Source organism: Bubalus kerabau, chromosome 1, assembly GCF_029407905.1.
Source record: "Bubalus kerabau isolate K-KA32 ecotype Philippines breed swamp buffalo chromosome 1, PCC_UOA_SB_1v2, whole genome shotgun sequence".
Classification (NCBI taxonomy): Eukaryota; Metazoa; Chordata; class Mammalia; order Artiodactyla; family Bovidae; genus Bubalus; species Bubalus kerabau.
In genome coordinates, this window is record NC_073624.1 from 158,310,503 (window position 1) to 158,329,540 (window position 19,038).

The 19,038-nt window shown below is 51.8% G+C and overlaps 1 protein-coding gene across 2 annotated transcripts in view; it reads left to right on the forward strand.

The window, feature by feature from the left end:
* The window catches only part of ANXA11 (annexin A11), a 42,076-nt gene that overhangs the window by 13,333 nt on the left and 9,705 nt on the right, over positions 1 to 19,038 (forward strand). The window contains exons 2-7 of one of the 2 annotated variants that reach the window (XM_055537451.1): positions 12,290 to 12,352; positions 13,801 to 13,913; positions 14,807 to 15,193; positions 16,459 to 16,546; positions 16,789 to 16,883; positions 17,514 to 17,627. In XM_055537451.1, the coding sequence (XP_055393426.1) occupies positions 12,298 to 12,352; positions 13,801 to 13,913; positions 14,807 to 15,193; positions 16,459 to 16,546; positions 16,789 to 16,883; positions 17,514 to 17,627 (852 nt within the window). In that variant the 5' untranslated portion in view covers positions 12,290 to 12,297. The remainder of the gene's footprint in view (positions 1 to 12,289; positions 12,353 to 13,800; positions 13,914 to 14,806; positions 15,194 to 16,458; positions 16,547 to 16,788; positions 16,884 to 17,513; positions 17,628 to 19,038) is intronic. The other variant, XM_055537462.1, reaches the window with a different exon arrangement.

Sequence of the window (19,038 nt, forward strand, 5' to 3'; positions counted from 1 at the left end):
CAGGCTGAATTGGTGACAGAGCACAGAAAACGGTCCCTATTTTACAAGTCTTCCCTGTTCTCACTTGATTCAGTCCTCACAGTAACACCAGAGTAGGTCGGCAGGTCCTATTTCTGCAGATAGCTTAGAAGTTCAGAGAAGTTAAGTTGTTCTGAAAATGTCACACAGCATATGGTGAAGTTAGGACCTAGACCCTAGCTACCAAGCTAATGCTTCTTAGGAAGTAAGTTAAGATTAACTGAGCACCTACTGTATGCTAATAAGTACATGGTGGATAGCTTTATATGCCTATATCAGTGGATCAGACCCTCATGGCCACATAGTAAGATGAATGTACCTTCCCTGGTTTTAAGGAGAAAGGCTCAGAAAGGTCACGGCACATGCCAAGCTCACACAGCCCGCAGGCGTTAGAGCTGTTGTCATTGGACTGTGTTTTCACCCCGGTTGCCCAGCAGCAGTGTTAGAAGATGGTATCAGGGCTGTGTGGGCCATGGGTAAGGTTCATATGACAGAGCTGAGAAGTCTCTTACGACTGTCCTGTGATGTTTGTGGCTCGATAGGGGAGTGTGGGTTGTGCACAGATGGAAGAGAGAGTAATTGGAGGTGGTACAAGAATCTGCGGAGGACCTGGGGTTGAATGTTACGAGACCCAGTGTTGGCGATGCTTAGGCTGTGTGACCTGCATGAGCTGTCCAGCCTCCCTTTCCCCACCCAGACCAAGGAGGGATTCAGAGAAGGAACTTCCCAAGTTCCCTTCCAGCTGAGCTGCTGGTTTTGTTGTGCAGACAGTACCCTCCACAGAGCTTGAAGGGTGCACCCCTGTGGGCCCCGGTGGTTCTAGAGGAACAACTCTTGGGTTGGACTTTTCAGGAAATGGAGGGGCTTGAGAGCTAAGTCGGGGACAGCAAGGAGGCTTTCTTTACTCTCAGAGTTGTGCTTGATTTAATCAGCTGAGAAGCCCATTCTCATCAGGCTGTGTAATTGCAAGCAGCTTCCGCATGCGGAAGTGGTGAAATTGACAGATATAGGCCTGCCTCCCCAGCCCCAGAGGCACTTAGAAACAAACCTCTGTTTCCCTTTGGGGGAGGGGGTATTTCCTAATAAGGTCCTTGCCACACCTTGGACTTAGGTTGGTGGGGGTGGGGGGGATGTTCTGTCACTGCCTTTGTGACAGAAAATTGTGTCTGTCAGAAGAACCTTGGTGACTCCAGGGACCTCAGCCTGATCTCCTGTCACAGCCTGGATGTCTGCCAGATATTGACACCATATCTGGATTCATCTGCTTCCTCTGTGGCCACTTTTCACTCCTCAGAAATCCTGAATCAGGGTTGGCATTTGACTAAGTGTTGGTGCTTCCAGAAGCCTGTTTAGTGTGGGCATCTGTCAAAGGGGGCCCTTGCCATGAACTGAAGAGACCCAGGTTGGCCAGGGCTGTGCTTGGCAGAGGGTGGCAGAGAGGCTGCCTGTGAGTCTGTGTCTGCCTGCAGGCGCCTTTCCGTGGAGGCGTCCGCTCCTGCCTTGCTCCCTCTTTCTCAGTTCCCAGGACATGGTCTGGGAAGGTCCTAAGAGCAGAAAACATGGTTTCTGTCAGGGCCGAGCCCAGAGTGGGCATACAGGCAGCAGGCTCCTAGGTACTGGTAGGGCTGAAGCTTTGTGCAGACTGAGGCTCTGCTTCTGCCAGTCACTCCTCCCGGGGCAGGTTTCTTCTTAAGGTCTTTTCAGAGGTGCTTCCTCCTCCATCACCTCCACCCCTGGCCCCTGCGTGCCTGCATGCGTGTGTGCTAAGTCGCTTCAGTCGTGTCCGACTCTTTGCAGCCCTATGGACTGTAGCCCTCCAGGTTCCTTTGTCCATGGGATTCTCCTGGCAGGAATACTGGAGTGTGTTGCCATGCCCTCCTCCAGGGGATCTTGCTGACCCAGGGATCAAACCTGCCTCTTTTATGTCTCCTGCATTGGCAGATGGGTTCTTTAGCACTAGCATCACCTGGGAAGCTCCATGCCCCTCACCCCCAGCTTTATTTATGGAGTTTGGACCAAGCCCCTGGGCACCCCGGCCTAAGGCAGGAATAGAAAGAAAACATTGCCAGTTTCCTGTTGGTGGTTTCTGAGGGAGATTGGAAAATCCAATACAGCCATCCCCACCCAGGGTCTGCTGCTAGGGGCTGGGCTTGGAGTGGAGAAGGAACCAGCAGACTTTACTCTCCACGCCGCCCCCCCGCCCTCTGCCCTTCACAGTGTCCTGACTCTCCAAGCTCTTGTGTTCCACCGCATGCCCTCCCTGCCCCCACATCTCTCATCCTGAGTGTTATCAAGTGGTCTAGGGTCCTCCGGGACCCTCTAATCTAACCTGCTATTACAGGGAGACTGATATAGTGAGAGGTTAGATGACATATAGGGCTTTCCTGGTAGCTCAGCTGGTAAAGAATCCGCCTGCCATGCAGGAGACCTGGGTTAGATCCCTGGGTTGGAAAGATCTGGAGAAGGGAACGGCTACCCACACCAGTATTCTGGCCTGAAGAATTCTATGGACTATAGGGGGGTTGCAAAGAGTCGGACATGACTGAGTGACTAGAACTTTTTGGGGGCTTACCTGGTAGCTCAGCTGGTAAAGAATCTGCCTGTAATGCAGGAAACCCCGTTTGATTCCTGGGTCAGGAATATCCACTGGAGAAGGGATAGACTACCTACTCCAGTATTCTTGGGCTTTCGTGGTGGCTCAACTGGTAAAGAATCCACCTGCAATGCAGGAGACCTGGGTTCAATCCCTGGTTTGGGAAGACCCCCTGGAGAATGGCTACACACTCCAGTATTCTGGCCTGAAGAATTCCATGGGGTCTGTATAGTCCATGGGGTCGCAAAGAGTCAGACACAACTGAGCAACTTTTACTTTCATGATGATATAATGAGAACATATTTGATATTAAACTGTTACTATCTGCATTTTACAGATGTGGAAAAATGAGGCCCGGAGTACTAAATAACCTGCCCAAGACCACACATCCCAGTGCAGCAGAACTGGGATTTGAACTTGGGCCACCTGGCATCAGAGTTCATGTTCCTCCCACCACCCTGGACTGCCTTTAGTGAAATACCTGAGATCACAGTAAAACCTAGGGTCCCACTTCCTAATTCTGTTCTGTTTCATCAACCAGTGTTTTTAAAGTTTCAGTCTTTGAAATAGTAGTTTCTGGGGCTGGTGGGCCGTTGAGGAAGTGCACTGTAGGGGTGAAATCCTGAACTTTGGGGCTTGGCTGCCTGGGTTTGAATCCTGGCTCTTCATTTACTAGCCATAACCTTGGGCAAGCTGTGTAATCTCTCCATACCTCAGTTTGCTTATCTCTAATACAGAGATCATGATCTTAGTGTTATATGTCTTAGGGAGTAGTTGTAAAGTTCAGTTTCATGTTTAGCACTTAACAGAGGGCCTAGTACATAATGAATATTTGATAAATGTTAACTATTATTGTTGTCTAGTAAGTTTGGGAAATTGAGGGGTAAAGTTAAGCAGGCATCTGTTAAAGAACTTCTCAGAGTCTTTAATCCGCTATCAAAAATTAGCACTTTCCTGGAAGAGGATGTAGTAGGCAGCAGTTTTCAAAGTTTTTGGACAGCTAGCCTCTTTTTTTAAGTGGATACCTGGTAAATTCCCACTCGTGAGACGTAAGTTGGTGTCGGGGAATGCAGTTGAGGGAGCACTGAGCTCTGTATCATGCTCCCTGTTTCTGCTTGGCTGGGCTGAGCTGAAGATGCACCAGGCTAGATCTGAGTGAAACTTGGGGGGCATGTGTGTGGCAGAGCTTGGCTGTACCAGGCTTCTCTCCCCTCCTCCCTCTAGGTATGGGTGGAGGCCTGTGGTGTGAGCTGAGGCACCTGAGGGTTTCTGGAACCTCCTGGCCATGAGGAGTGACCTTGGCTGACCCCAGTTCAAAGCAGTTACTGCACTGTCTTCCTTTTGCCCTTGGAGGAGAGAGAGGTCTTAAAGTAGGTCATCAATGGCAAGACCGATTGGGACCACCAAACAAACCAGCCCAGCCCAGGTGGCAGTGGTCACAGGTTTTGTAACACAGCCCTGTTTCGGGAAGGCAGGGAGGCTCTGCTCTCTCTCAGGAAGGTGGAGTTCCGCCTTGGACCCTCTCCCATGTGTTTGTGACTTGAGTAAGCTGGGTCCCTGGCATATTTTAGCTACAAAACCAAGGTGGTTGGAAACTGTTGGAAACTGCAAATTCCTTTCCAGTATAGATATTTTGGGAGCCTCTAAGTCTAGGATTGGGGTGAAAACCTGAAGAGGTGTCACCTTCAGAAGTTGTAAAGTCCAACTAGGAAGAGCCCTGAGAGGTGAAGCCACCGGTCACACCCAAGGTGTGCGGAGGTGAGGGCCTAGCTCCAGGTCACTGGTTGGGGCCCTTTTCCGTATGAGATTCTTTGAACTGAACTACCGTAACTAGTCTTGCTTTGGGCCCCTTGTGCACCCTGTTCTGGGTCTTTGCCTCCCAGCTGTGTGTGGTGGTCAGGAGCTGTTCAGACCAGCTCAGGGCTGGCTAACTTCATCTTCCCAACAGCCAGGTACAGGAAGTAGGCCAGGGAAGCATGTGGTTGACTAATTACACCAGAGCCTGCCCAAACCTAGCTTTGAACTGGAGCGAGAGTCTGTTGATAGACAAATTTCTTTCTTGTTTTTTAAAAATTCTACATCTCTCTCTATAAATATGAACATATAAAAACTATATATACACATATATGTATTGGCATTTTGTGTGTGTGTGTGAAATTGAATTTTATTTTCGAAGCTGCTCAGTGGTGACCTTTGGTTAGGGGATTAGAGGGGAGAGTGAATTTTGCTTTTCTCTTTGTGCCTTTCTGTTCTGTTTGAATTTCCATACAATGTGTTTATATTCGTTTTATTTTTTTTTTAAATAATTATTTACTTATTTATGGCTGTGCTGGGTCTTTGTTGCTACCCGGACTCTTCTCTAGCTTCGGCAAATGGAGGCTACTCTGTGGTTGTGGTGCGTGGGCTTCTCATCGTGGTGGTCTCCTTTGGTTGTGGAGCACAGGCTCTAGACCGTGCAGGCTTCAGCAGCTGTGGCATGTGGCTCAGTGGCTGCAGTTTCCGGGCTCTAGAGCACAGGCTCAATAGCTGTAGCACTCAGGTTTAGTTGTTCCATGGCATGTGGGATCTTCCCGAATCAGGGACCCAACCCATGTCTTCTGCATTGGCAGGCGGAACAACAGGATTCTTCACCACTGAGCCACAAGGGAAGCCCTATTTTTAATTTCTAAATGTAATTTAATTTACAGAGCAGCTTTAGGCTCACAGCATCACCTCGCCCACGATCAGTATCTCATATCAGAGTTAGAGTTGATGACCCTGTATTGACATACCATTATCGCCCAAAGCCCATGGTTTATTGCTAGCATTCACTCTTAGTGTTGTACATTCTCTGGGTTTTGATAATATATCCACTGTTTTAGTACCATACAGAATGGCTTAACTGTCTTAAAAAGCCTTGGTGCTCTGCCTGTTCATGCCTTCCTTTCACTAACTCCTGGTAATCACTGATTCTTTAACTTCTCCATAGTTTTACCTCTTTCAGAATAACGTATGGTTGGAATTGTGCAGGACATAACCGTTTCAGGCTGGCTTTTTTTCTCTTAGTAATATGCATTTAAGATTCCTCCTTGTCTCTTCATGGCTTGACAGCTCATTTCTTTTACTGCTGAATAATATTCCATGGTCTGGATGTACCACCGTTTATCCATTCACCTTCTGAAGGCATTTTGGTTGCTTCCAAGTTTTGGCCATTATGAAGAAAGCGGCTGTAAATATCCACGTACAGGCTTTTGTGTGCACATATATTTTCAGCCCCCTTCGGTAAATAGCATGGAGTGCTATTGCTAGACCGTAAGCTGAGAGTACGTTTAGCATGTAAGAAACTGCCAAACTGCCTTCCCAAGTGTCTGTACCATTTTGCATTTGCAGCAGCAGTGAAGGAGTTTCTATTGCTTCACACCCTCCTCAGCATTCGGTGTTGTCGGTGTTTTGCATTTAGGCCATCCCAATAGGTGTGTGGTAGCATTTCATTGTTATTTTAATTTGTAATTCCCTAAGGCTGTATGATGTTGAGCATCTTTTCGTATGGGGTTTTTTTTTTGCCATGTGTATGTATTTTTGGGGACAGTATCTGTTCAGATCTTTTGCCCATTTGTTAATTGAGTTTTCTTACTTTTTTAAAAAAATTAAAGTATAGTTGATTTACAGTGTTGTGTTAGTTTCAGATATACATACTGTTGAGTTTTTAAGAATTGTTTTTATATTTTGGATAGCAGTCCTTTATCAAATGTGTCTTTTTAAACGTTTCCTCCCATTCTGTGGTTTGTCTTCTCTTCCTTTGATTTTTAAAAAGAAACCAGCAGGGATCATCTGAACTGTATGGTGTAAGGTCTACATTTAAGTTTTTGCATAAAAACAGATTGAAGATTTAACATTAATGAACTAACACACAAATAAATATTCTAGCCCCCAGACTGGGAAGGGGTCACCCCAACAAAGCATGCACTCTAGTCCACGCCCTGTTGGTTTGCTGCTGGGCATTGGGCGGGAGGTCTCACAGCATGTGACTTCTGGACCAGGAAGAGCTCCAGGTTTCTGCCTCCTCTCAGTGTTAGCCTGCTGCAACCCTGGCCCTCTGGGGAGGACACTGCATGATCCTTGTGCCAGGCATGCATGGCCCTGCCACCATCCTTTTTCCTAACGTATGTCTCCATCTCTCACTCTTGAGGTGGGGGAATGATGACTAGGTCAGGGTAGTGAGATACCTCTCATTCTGGGTTATTTTGCCTCTTCTCCCAATACAGTGTTTCTAGATTGCTGTGTTTGAGGACTCCGGGTGCCTACTCTTGTGGAATCCTTGAAATGTAATGGTATTCTTGTGTACATGTACACAGTTTTAGGGAACAAGCCACTTTATAGGCCCGGAGAAGCCCCCTATGTACCTGCTGTTTGCTTTCAGCATTCATCGAGTAAGCTGAGGCTTGGTCTCAAGGGACACTGGGATGCTCAGATCTTGCTGTTTATCCTGAAAGTTTACTTACTGCTGGGAATAAAGACTAGATAGAATAAGCTAGAAAGTGTCCAAGTACCTTAAAGAAAAAAGCGTTTCCTAGATTGTGGATTGCAGAATCAATTACGTCAGAATCCCTGGAGATGGGGATAGGGTGCTTGTTTATATTTCACATTTCCAGGACCATCCCAGATTGAAGTGCCCAGAATGATTGGGGCCAAGGCCTGGGCATTTTTAGCAAGCTGTCCAGGTGATTCTCATGCATGAGGAAGCAGTGCTACAGAAACTGGTCCAGAGTCAAGCAGCATCAGCATTTTGGGGCCAGTTCCCAAACCCACCCTGCAGAGACTGTGGGGCCAGAACCTGACAATCTGGGTTAAAACAAGTCCAGCAGGTGATTGTTTATCAGCCTGAAGCATGAGAAGCCCTAGTTTAGCCAGAGAGGGCCACAGCTGGATGAAATTGGGTGCACAGCTGCAGGTAGATGGTCCCAGTGAGGAAGGAAGGGAAGGGTGGTGTTTGTGCTGCGTCTTGAGAGGCAGTACTTGGGGCTGAAAGTTCCCCAGAGGCTGGTGTCTAGGAACCAGATTAGTCCCGGAAGAGGCCAGCTGCCTGTGGCACCTGGAGGCCCTCTCGAATGAGTCCCAAGACAGAGTGCCCTGATGAGAGCCCGCACAGAACAGGAATGTGCCTGGCCTGTCAGAATCCCGGCCTGTCCACTCTGTGAAGCATCCCATTCAGGCACCTTTTTTCTTTGTTAAAGGGCAGAAGTAGGAGGAAGGCATTGGTCAGCATGGAAGGCGTGATATTTGTAGTTCCCAAGAGAAAGCAGATCTGCAGGATTGTAATCACTGTATTACCTTCTGTTGTGCAGAGTGAGGGTTGGACAGAGTGGAGGGGAAGTTGAGGGGCCCCCCACCCCACTATGCCCTGCCCAAACTCCCCTCTGAGTCGCATATGGTACCCCGGGTGCTAGACTAACTTTGCCAAGGGCAGTGGACCCTGCTGGTGGCCTCTTGAGAAACAGTGGAGGCTAGAGTATGTAAAGACTGGGCCATAAGCAAATTTCCTAATTGTTACAAAAAGAGGGGGGCTTCCCTGATGGCTCAGTAGTAAAGAATCCACCGCCAGTCAAGAGACATTGAATCCCTAATCTGGGAGGATCCCACATGCCTTGGAGCAACAAAGCCCGTGTACCACAGCTATTGAGCCCATGCTCTAGAGCCTGGAAGCTGCTGACTGCTAAGCCCACGTGTGCAGCTACTGAAGCCCGAGCGCCCTGGAGCCCGTGGTCCACAGCAAGAGAAGCCACTGCAGCAAGAAGCCCACGCACTGCAGCTGGAGAGGAGCTTCCGCTGGCCACGACTGCAGAAAAGCCTGCGCGGCAACAAAAGCCCAACATGACCGAAAATAAATAAGTAAAATTCTTTTTAGAAGGTGAGGGGAAGACTGTAGATGTTGGGAGTCTTAAGAGTTGCCTGCTGATCCAGGACATGTCGTCGTTGGGAAGAGGCGAGTCAGGGCACTGGGAGTGAGGATTGGGCCCCCGAAGGTCGACCGGGGCTCTCTGGCTGCCTTTGCTTTTCTCATGGAGGTTCCTAGACACATAACTGGAGCGCTGTAGGCGGGCGGGGGATGGGGAGAGATGTGGTACATCCTCATTTGACAGAGGCCCTCTTCCTACTGTCGTGAACTAGATGAGGAAACAGGTGTAGATCGGGCTGTGGTAGAGTTAGGTGGTCCAATAACTGACTGAGTGGTCCTGGGTGGGGAGAGGTTGGCGGCGACAGTGTAGGAGCGCCCTTTCAGTGTCACTCACTGGAAAGAACGCAAATGCCGTTTTTTCCCAACCAGTGAATATAAAAGAAAGCTGAGAGAGAGTGCTAAGATGCTTGATACCGGCCAGGGTTGCAGGAGATCTTGTAGGCTGGAGCAACAGGTAGAATCGGGGGGTGGGGGGGCGGGGGGGGAGGGGAATTCAACAGGAGTCAGCACCCTGTCTCCATTGTCCAGAACATGCAAGTGTTACCAGTGCAGGGAGGCTGGAGAGCTACTGCCGTGGGCTCTCCACACCATACCTGTGGCCTTTGCTTCCCGGGGGGCTCTGTGGACGAGAAGGGAGTGGGCCACAGGCGTGGAACTGCCTCGGGCAGCAAATGGTGGGAGGCAAATGAGACTGTTCTTTCAGAAGAGGGGAAGACTGGAGGTGGGCTTTTGGGGAGGGGGAAGCCAGGGGGCGCGGGAGGAAGCACTATTCCTTGGGTGTGGGATTAGACCCGGCCTGGGGGACCCTCCAGGGCAGAGCTCTGGGAGCTCTGGGAATGAGCACCATCTCCCTGTGAGTGGCTGAGGCTGGCCTGCGGCCCGGCCCCATGCAGGAACCCTAGCAGTCCTTCCAGGTCCAAGTTCCGTGGTGTATTTATGTAATAATCCTAACCCCAGGCTCAGAGCCGGGCTGCCTTGCGCTGAATGGACCCTGTGTGAGTTATTCGAATCTTGGAAGAACAGCCACAACCTCAAGTGAGCTCAGAAAGCCCTACCTGAATTGGGTCTTTTTTAAAGTTGTTTTTTTAATAGGCACACATGCATGTGGCAAGAAATGCAAATATGAACGGTGAATTTCATTTCTATTCCAGTTTTCCCCTCCAGAGGCAATGAGTGTTACCTAGTTTCTTGTTTAACATTCCAGGGATTGTAGGGTGTGTGTGTGTGTGTGTGTTCAGCGCTAAATTTGTACATTTTCTTTTTTTAAAGTTAGCATACACACAGCACTACACCTTGATTAATAATGGCGATCATTTCAAATCACCACTCATAGAGCTGGCTAATTCTGAAGTGTATAATATAATATATAGATACATGAATGTAATATACAGAGTACCACTTCTATGGATCCGTTGTGATTTATTTAACCAGCCTCTTGCAGGTGGGTATTTAGGGATTCCTTCTTGTTGTCGTGGTAAATGTCACAATTAAGTGCATCTGGGAAATAGATTTCCAGTAGAGTTTCTGAGTCAAAGACTGTGTCATTTTTAATTTCAACATCTCTGTGTTTTCACTCGGCCAGCCTCACCATGTTAGTGAGCGTGAACATCTAGTGTCCTTTTCTGTCGTAGTTTGCATCATTTGAGTTTCTCTAAAGGTTATTGGTCTTTTTCTTACCATAAAACGTTTTTCCTGAGTTTGTCCTTTCTCTTGTCTTTATGTTATTTTCCTTATTTCGGTTTTACACAGAAACTTAATTTTACCTTTGGGGATAAGGGCTACTTCTGAAGTCTGAAGCTTAGGTCTGGCTGACATTTTACTTTGATGTGGGGAACAGGGCAGTATCCTGCTCCTCCGTTTTGTTTTCCCATCGCACTGTGGGTTAGGCCTTCAGGCTCATTCCTCTGGGAGGTGGTCTCCAGGGAGAAAGGTGTCGCGAACAGGACTGCAGCTCCTCTGGTTTTCAGATGGGCGGCTCCTCTTTATTCCACGAGGAGGTTCCCGGCCCATCCATCAGTTCAGATCCCCAGGGTGCTGCCTCACCAGCGAGGCCTCAGGGTTCTGGCAGAGGGCTCAGACTGAAAGCAGCACCACTGGGGACCTTAGTCGCCACGTCGCAGCGGGCTTGGGAGGAGGTCTTTGGCCCACACCACGGGTCGCCAATTCTTGCTCTCTGCAAGGTCACTAGGCCACCATCTGGCCTCCCATTGCAGTCACCCGTGGACCCACTGACCCAAATAAATTACCAAGCCCAGAGGGCTGAGAACCAGACTCATGGGGACCAGTGGCACCTTAAGGAAGCCCTTCATCTTCCTTAAAAACAGCGTGCGCAGTTCTCCAGTGCAGCCGTGAAGGGCGGCCCAGAATTTTGTAGGTGGATAATGGTGTCTGGGGGAGAAGGCAGTGGCACCCCACTCCATTACTCTTGGCTGGCAAATCCCATGGACGGAGGAGCCTGGTAGGCTGCAGTCCATGGGGTCGCTAGGAGTCAGACACGACTGAGCGACTTCCCTTTCAGTTTTCACTTTCATGCATTGGAGAAGGAAATGGCAACCCACTCCAGTGTTCTTGCCTGGAGAATCCCAGGGACGGGGGAGCCTGGTGGGCTGCCGTCTCTGGGGTCGCACAGAGTTGGACACGACTGAAGCGACTTAGCAGTAGCAGTGGTGTCTAGAGAGGTGTTTCTCAGAGTTCCTGGACCAGTAACATCACCTGGGAACTAGTTAGAAATACGAGTTCTGGCTCTACTGACTCAAACCCTGCGGATGGAGCCCAGCAGTGTGTTTAACAAGCTCTCCAGGTGGGTTCTGACGCACACTGCAGTTTGAGAACTAGCTTGGGGCTGGGCGTGCAAGGAGGAGCTGCTCACCTGGGCTCAGCAGGTGTGATTGTTAAGGAAGCCTACAGGTTTCCTCGCTTTCACTGGTCCTTGGGTGCCTCTTAAATTGTAATAGCCACTGATTGGCAAGAGTAAGCAGGTTTCCTGATGGTCTGAGACTGTGATATCACAGCAGCTCGTGTCCCTCCGGGCAGCTCCGCTGGCATGAGACATGGCAGAAGGATCTGTGCAGAGAGGGGTTTGTGAGGGCAGGTGTCCCACCATCACCAAGAATTCTAGGTTCTGGGCCTGTCTCCTTCCCTCACTGCCGACCTGCAAGGCTCTTGCCCTTTCTGAGCTCCATCTGTAGGGACAGGATGGTACTGCCTTGCTTGATCAGATGAGCCCTCCTGAGGGCTCTCCTTATTTCTGGGGATGGTCATCCTGTACCCGGGGATTCCCTTGGTGGGTGAACCAGAGGCTGGAGAACAAAAAGTGTAGTTTGGGGCAGATCCAGTTTGGAGCCCGCTGTGGATTGCTCAGGGTCTGTAGGTTGGGCGCAGGGAGATGGGAGCATGGGCTTTCCCCAATGCTGGATGGATGGTAACAAAGAAGATCCAGGCAGATAGACCTGGCCCCCTGAGAAGGAGATGGGAGAGCAGCGTCACACGTGCAGCATCCCCTGTCAGCACAGGTGGGAGTGGAGCCTGGGTGAAGGGTTTTAGTGGGTGGTGAATCCTGTAATGCCCCGATTGCTGTTTCTGGCAGGGGTCTGGTGGGTAGAGGATGAGCTGGGTTGCCCCACCCCAGGTCAGGCGTGATGCAGCTCCTCCTGCTGGGGCTGACTTGTGGGTGTCAGTGTTCTCCAATAAAGCTAATGGGAGCCCCTGGCCGAGCCTGAGCACACTTTACTCTTTCCTTTCAGATCTAGCCATGAGCTACCCAGGCTACCCCCCGCCCGCAGGTGGCTACCCACCAGGTGCACCAGGTAAGAAGGTCTGGGGCCTGTGGGGGAGGGATTGCCCTCTCGTCAGAGGGTCTAGGCATGGAGAGTGGGGGAGTGATGGTGCTTTCCAGTCATTTCCTTGCTCCCTTCATAGCTGCACAGTGCAGCCAGATGGGAAGGGGCTAGAGAAGAGCTTAGGTCCTGGGGCCAGGCGAGGCCAGGGTTTGAAGCCACTTCTAAAGAGCCAGGATGAGGCCAGGCCTCAGTCTCTCGCCATATTAGCTGATAGGAACAGACGAACATGTTCCCATTCTCTGAGACTCAGTTTTCTCCTTTGCAAATGAATTCAAGCATCTCCATCACGGGGCTGGCCCAGACAGGGCCGCGATAGCCGGGTAGAGGCTCTGGCACAGGGTCCTCTGGAGCGCTGCGCGGTGGCCGTTGCCCCGTCGCTCCTCCTGCCCTATGCGCGCGGTGCGTGGTTCCCAGCAGCAGGGCCCTGCGCGCAGGACGGGGAGGTGGTCGCTGAGGGTCCGATGCTGCTGCTGCAGCTGCTGCTGCGGGCCAGTAGCACTTCCACCTCTGTCGGCCCCTGAGCAGGAAGAGTGGGAACTGGCAAGTGACTCTGGGCAGGCTCTGTCCTCGGTGTCCCGGAGCTGGAAAGCCGCGCTGGAGGCCCCAGGGCCTTCCCGCTGCCGTGGGCAGGGCTGCTTCTGACGGGCCCGCCAGGACGCCAGCTGCTGTGCTGCTTGTGAGGCCGCGGCGAGGGCTGCCACAGGCACACTCACCCGGCTCCCCGCGAAGCCCTGCCTGGCAGCAGCTCCTAATCCTCCTCGTAGCGATCGAGGCCATCGCCAGTTATCCCCACTTCACACGAGGAAGCTGAGCCAGGATGGCTGAGTGCTCGCTCAGGGCGCATGCCCCGGTCCTGCTGGTGTCCGAGCTGGGGCTTCTTACTGCTGTTTTCCGACTGTCCTCCTGACAGCCAAGCCCTGTCTGCCTCTGTCCTGTCATCCGGCTTCTCCCTGCCTCCTACAGACGTGTGGTGACAACATACAACCAGATCAGCAGGACAGCCCACCCCACCCGCTGTGCTTTTCCGTCACTCTGCACTCTGAGCGCTCCCTGAGCTCTGCACTCTGCTGGGCTCGGCATAGCCTCCCTGAGTGACCTGTCTGTACTCCTGGTCCATGGTGGTGAGCCCAGGAGAGCAGGTCTGCCCTTGGCCCTCCTGCCTTAATAGCCCACAGAGAGTCTTGGGAGTGTTTGCTGAGTGGTGCCTTCCTCCCTGAAAAGTGGGGAAGGTTCCTTATTCTCTTCTCTGGCAGCAGGATCAGGCTAGACTCTGTTGCCTGAGCGTTTTCACTGTGGCCTGTAGGACTGCCCAAGGCCCTGCTTGGCCTCCTCTCTGACCTCCTGGGAGCTTGATGTCTCCGCCTTGTCCTCTTGGTGGGTAATCGGGGGGCTGATGGACTGGGTGTTGCTTTCAGGTGGCGGTGCCTGGGGAGGTGCTGGCTACCCGCCACCCACCATGCCTCCCATCGGGCTGGATAATGTGGCCAACTATGCAGGGCAGTTCAACCAGGACTACCTCTCAGGAGTGGTGAGTCCAGCCCGCCCACTGGGCTGCCCTGGGGGCCACTCTCGTGGGGCCAGAGGGAGAAAGGCCGCTGGCTTCCATGGTGTCAGGGGAGTGTGTGTTTACCTGAGAGCACGGAGGGTGTCGAACAGTATCTTAGGACAGGAGGGTTTCCATCAAGGCTCCCACCAGTTCACTGTCCCTCTGTGCGTCTCGTTTTTCTTGACAGTAAAGTGAGGGGTGGGGGAGTGTGTTGGGCTGCGAGGTCTTCCAGGTTCTTTTCAGCGCTGGGGGATTGGGTCGGGGTGAGGAATATGCATTGAGCACCTTCTGTATGTGCTCAGCATAGGGACGGGAGGAGGGTGAGGGGGGGTGTGTGTGTCACACACGTGTGACTGATGCAGGTGTGTGTTGTCTGTGTTTGTACATGTGGATGACTGTCCTGGTTGGGCCTGGGGGCAGGTAACACGGGCAAGCGTGCTACTTTTGATTTGCTTATAAAATGGTGTGTTTTATAATCTAAAGATAAACGTATGCGCAGTGTAGACCGTGCAACCACTACGTAGTCGCATTTGCACCAGGCCCATTGTAGGTGCTGGGGATAGAAAACCCTGGCCTAGGAGTGCTACCATCCACCGGGGGGAGACAGACAGTGGTGTGGTGTTACAGCGAGTGTGGGTGCTGTGGTGCACAGGCAGGTTAAGGGGTCAGAGGTGCAGGCGGAGGGCATGTGGGACAGGTGGGTGGGCTCGGTAGGCCTGCTGAGAGGCTGGTGGTGCTTGGAGTCAGCTTGAGCTGAGTGTGGCTCCGGGGCGCCCGCTGCAGGGCTCAGGGTGGGGAAGGGCAGACAGACGGATGGAGTGTGGCCTTACCTCTCCAGGGCTGTTAGTCTAAGGCTCTGCTTTGTGGACTTTCAGGCAGCCAGCATGTCCGGGACGTTTGGAGGTGCCAACGTGCCAAACCTGTACCCGGGGGCCCCTGGGGGTGGTTACCCTCCAGTTCCCCCGGGGAGTTTCGGGCAGCCCCCTCCCGCCCAGCAGCCTGTTCCTTCGTATGGAATGTACCCGCCCCCTGGAGGAAACCCACCCTCTGGGATGCCTTCATATCCGCCATACCCAGGGGCGCCTGTGCCAGGCCAGCCCATGTTGCCCCCTGGACAGCAGCCCCCAGGGGCCTACCCGGGACAGCCGCCCATGACCTACCCTGGACAGTCACCAGTGCCACCTCCTGGGCAGCAGCCAGTGCCAAGCTATCCAGGGTACTCAGGTTCTGGGACTGTCACCCCTGCCGTGTCCCCAGCTCAGGTAAGTGCCAACCCTGTGCTGCTGCCTGTCCAGGCCTGGCCCTAAGGGCCTGAGACACGTGGCCTAGTGTCCCCTAGCAGGGATGCGGGAGGGCTCAGCCCTGTAGGTCTGACTGTGGTTTTCAGAGTGTCGCTTTCTCACGGACTCCCCACCCCTGCTTGCGCTCCTGAGGGCCCAGGGAGCCGCTCTGCTTGTCCCAGCTTGGTTAGAGGGTCCCTGTGCGAGGCAGGTCTGAACGCTCCAGGTACTCTTCATTCCTCTTGTGTTATTTACTGCCTGGGCGTTGTGAGAACTGTCTCAAAAGGCCTTTGCCTAGTGGCCCTTAGTCTTTAATCTCTGGATGTGCCCTCCCAGACTCAAAACCAGCCCCTTTGAGTGTGGAAAATTGTTGGCGGTTCTTTCAGGACTGCTCTTGGCTCATTTTGGAGAGCAGTTCATGTTTGCAGAGCCTAGAATTCATTGTCATGGTTACACAGCCAAACCAGCCAAGCACAGGGCTAGTGGAATGTGGTTGACTAATATTTTTAGTCAGAGGGTCCATTCCCCTCCTTCCCCAACACCCACACATCCCCCTACCCCTGCGCTGCTCTGCATCATCCCTCTCTGCCTTCCCCTCATCTTTCTCTCAGCTTATTTCCTCTGTTAAAGCCAGTTTGTCCTAGATCATCCATCAAGGGAGAGTTTAGGCAGGAAAAATCCAGTGTGCTTGGAGCATAGCCGTCATTTGAGGAAGAAGTCCAGCAGGCAAGAAGGTCATAGAGTCCAGAACACAGTGCCAGGAAACCAGAGTGAATCCAGGAGGTAGCCGGTCTGCATGTACCATCGTGAAGGCTGGACACTTGAAGGCATCCCGGAGGAACACCTGTTTCTGATGTGCACAGAGTGGGCTAAGCAGGCCTGTTAGGGGAGCCCTGATGTGCAGTGCTGAGGCCTTGAGGAGAGACTGGAATCCTGTTCTGAGGCCTCCCCTTCATCTGGAGCCCTGGCCTGGAGGACCCGGGCATAGGGTAGATTTTCAGCATCAGGACTCAGCTCTAGGTAGGCTCCTCGCCATGGGAGCCCGGCAGATGCTTCAGTGCCAGGACACGAGGACAGGCGATGGTCACATTAGGCCGACTCAGTGTTGAGTCTCCTGTGCTGTCAACTGCAGGCTCCTTCAGGTACCCCAACTTTTAGAAGAAAGGTCATTTCCAGAGTCTGGGCAGGCAGTCTCACATCTAGGAAATGCAGCATCTTACTGTCTATCTGTTTGTCTGTCTGAGTAGTTTGGAAACCGAGGCACCATCACAGATGCATCTGGCTTTGACCCCCTGCGAGACGCTGAAGTCCTGCGGAAGGCCATGAAGGGCTTTGGTGAGAGACCCTGGGTGGCACGAGTCCCAGCTGCCTCCCCCTGACTCCCTCGGCAGTTACACAGTGGCTCTGTGGGCTGGGGTCGCTGGGTGGAGGCGGCCTGGCCCCATGTTAGAGAAAGAGAGTGGATGTGGGGATGTATCACGGATGCTCAGGAGAATTGGAGGGCCCAGACCAAGAAAGTCTCTAGCCACAGAGCATCCCTGTGACCCCACGCCCACTCCCACCTCTCCTTCCACCAGGGACTGACGAGCAGGCCATCATTGACTGCCTGGGTAGTCGCTCCAACAAACAACGGCAGCAGATCCTCCTGTCCTTCAAGACAGCATATGGGAAGGTGAGTGTTGGTTCCTGGGACCCACAGGGAAGGTCAGGGTTCCTTCCTGAATCAGGGCATATCCTCCTGATAGGAGCAGCCTACTCCTGCTTTTCCCCGCAACCTGAATCTCCTAGATGGACCGTAAGGCATGTTAGGGCGTTTCTTGGTGGCTCTCAACTGATGGCATCATCTAGAGGCAAAGGATGCTCTGAAGCAGAAATCCCAGAGTCCACAGGGTACTGAAGTTTGCTGAGAGGTGCCCAGGGATCTGGGTTCTATCCTGGCTCTGCCGTGACTCACCGAGACCATGGGCAGGTTATTTCTCTTTGAAGGAAGAGGCTTTAAGTACTGAACACATAGAAGTTTGAATTTGGGGGCTTTTGGATCTTATTAATAGAAAGATAACCACTGAGTACATATAGGCTAGTACGTGCAGGCTAGTGTTCTGGCCTAGTGTCTCTCCTACGTTAATGGGCTCTGAGTTCCCTGGGAATCTGGTTCAAATGCAGGTTACAATTCTGCAGGTCAGTCTGGGGCCTGAGGTTTGTCTTTTCTGTAAATGCTGCTGGATCTGGGATATTGTTCCCTATTGGTCACCTCCGTGGATTCTCAAAATAGGTTTTTTTGTTTGTCTAAATGTCCAATTAGGATTTGATCAAAGATCTGAAATCTGAACTGTCAGGAAACTTTGAGAAGACAATCTTGGCCCTGATGAAGACCCCTGTCCTCTTTGATGCTTATGAGATAAAGGAAGCTATCAAGGTGTGTATGTTCTGTGCGTGTGTGGACATGATGGACAAAGACCTAGACCACGTGTGTGTCTTAGCTCAATTATTAGCTACTGTTGTCTGCATAGCTCCTGGGGTCCAAGTGCTGTAGAAAAGGGAACTTCTGGTGGCTCCTCCAAGAGGCAAATGAGGCATCACTCATCATCAGGGAGCATCTGAGTCTCTCTGCCTTAAATGGTGGGAGCTGGGGTTCAGAGGAAATCAGTGGTAGTAGGAGTGGGAGGAGTGGATGATATCATCCTCATGCATCAGGACTCTGTTGTTAGCAGATAACAGGACACTCTTGAGGAGCTTAAGCAGAGCCAGGGGTTAGAATCAGGAGGATAGAGACAGCAGCCTGACTCGGAGAAGGACGGGACTGGGCAGCATTTCTCATGCCTGCTGCTTGAGTGTCTGCTTTGTTCTTCCATCTGCTTCTGTGCCTCTCCTTCTTTGGTACAGCATCCCTGTGGGCCCCTCCCCGAGTACCTGTCAGAGATCCAGCCATAGAAGAGGCCAGCTGTCCCTTGATCCAAATTCTGAACAGGAGGCAGGTTTTGATGGACTTTGTTTGGGTTCAGCCTCCCCCTAGTCCTGTGACTGCCAAGACCCTCAGCAGGGGTCCTGTGGATGGGCTGGGGCCACTCCCACAGATACGGGGGAATCCTTGTGAGCTGAGCAGGTGCCCCGGAAGGAATCTAAGATTCCTCAGGGCCTAGTGGGCACAGTGACTCTTCCTGCCCCAAAGGGACATCCCCTGAAACTAGGTTCATCTCTCCGTGGGTGTCAAAAGACACAACTAAGCCAAAGAGCAGTAGAAAGTGACTCTGTGGACTGTAGCCTGCCGGGCTTGTCTGTCCATGGGATTCTCCAGGCAAGAATACTAGAGTGGATTGCCATTCCCTTCTCCAGGGGATCTTCCAAACCCAGAGATCGAACCCGAGTCTCCTACATTGCAGGCAGAGTCTTTACTCTCTGAGCCACCAGGGAAGCCCAAGAAGCAGAAGGATTTATTACTTGCAGCGAGTAAGAACATCAGGGGTCTTTCCCAAAGCAGTGTCTCCTGGAACTGCAGAATTGGGGAAATTTTAAGCTAACACATGCATATTCATGAAGGGGCTTGAATGGTCCACAGAGTCCATACCTAAAAAGGTCAACATCATCATCCCTTAGGTTCCATTTGTTTTGGTGGTTGAGTGCCCAAGGGGGTTTAAATTCTGCAGAACAGCTCAAGAAAGTGCTTCGGGCTTGTCTTTACCGTTGACGCAGAACCCAGGGTCTTTACATATGTTTTGTTATCTTGCCTATTGCTCTGTTGTTCCCTTAAGGACAAGTACTGTGGCCAGGCTTAGGTCACAAAATGGTTTAGGCCAGAAATGGTTTCTCTTATGTCAAGAAAGTCCTTC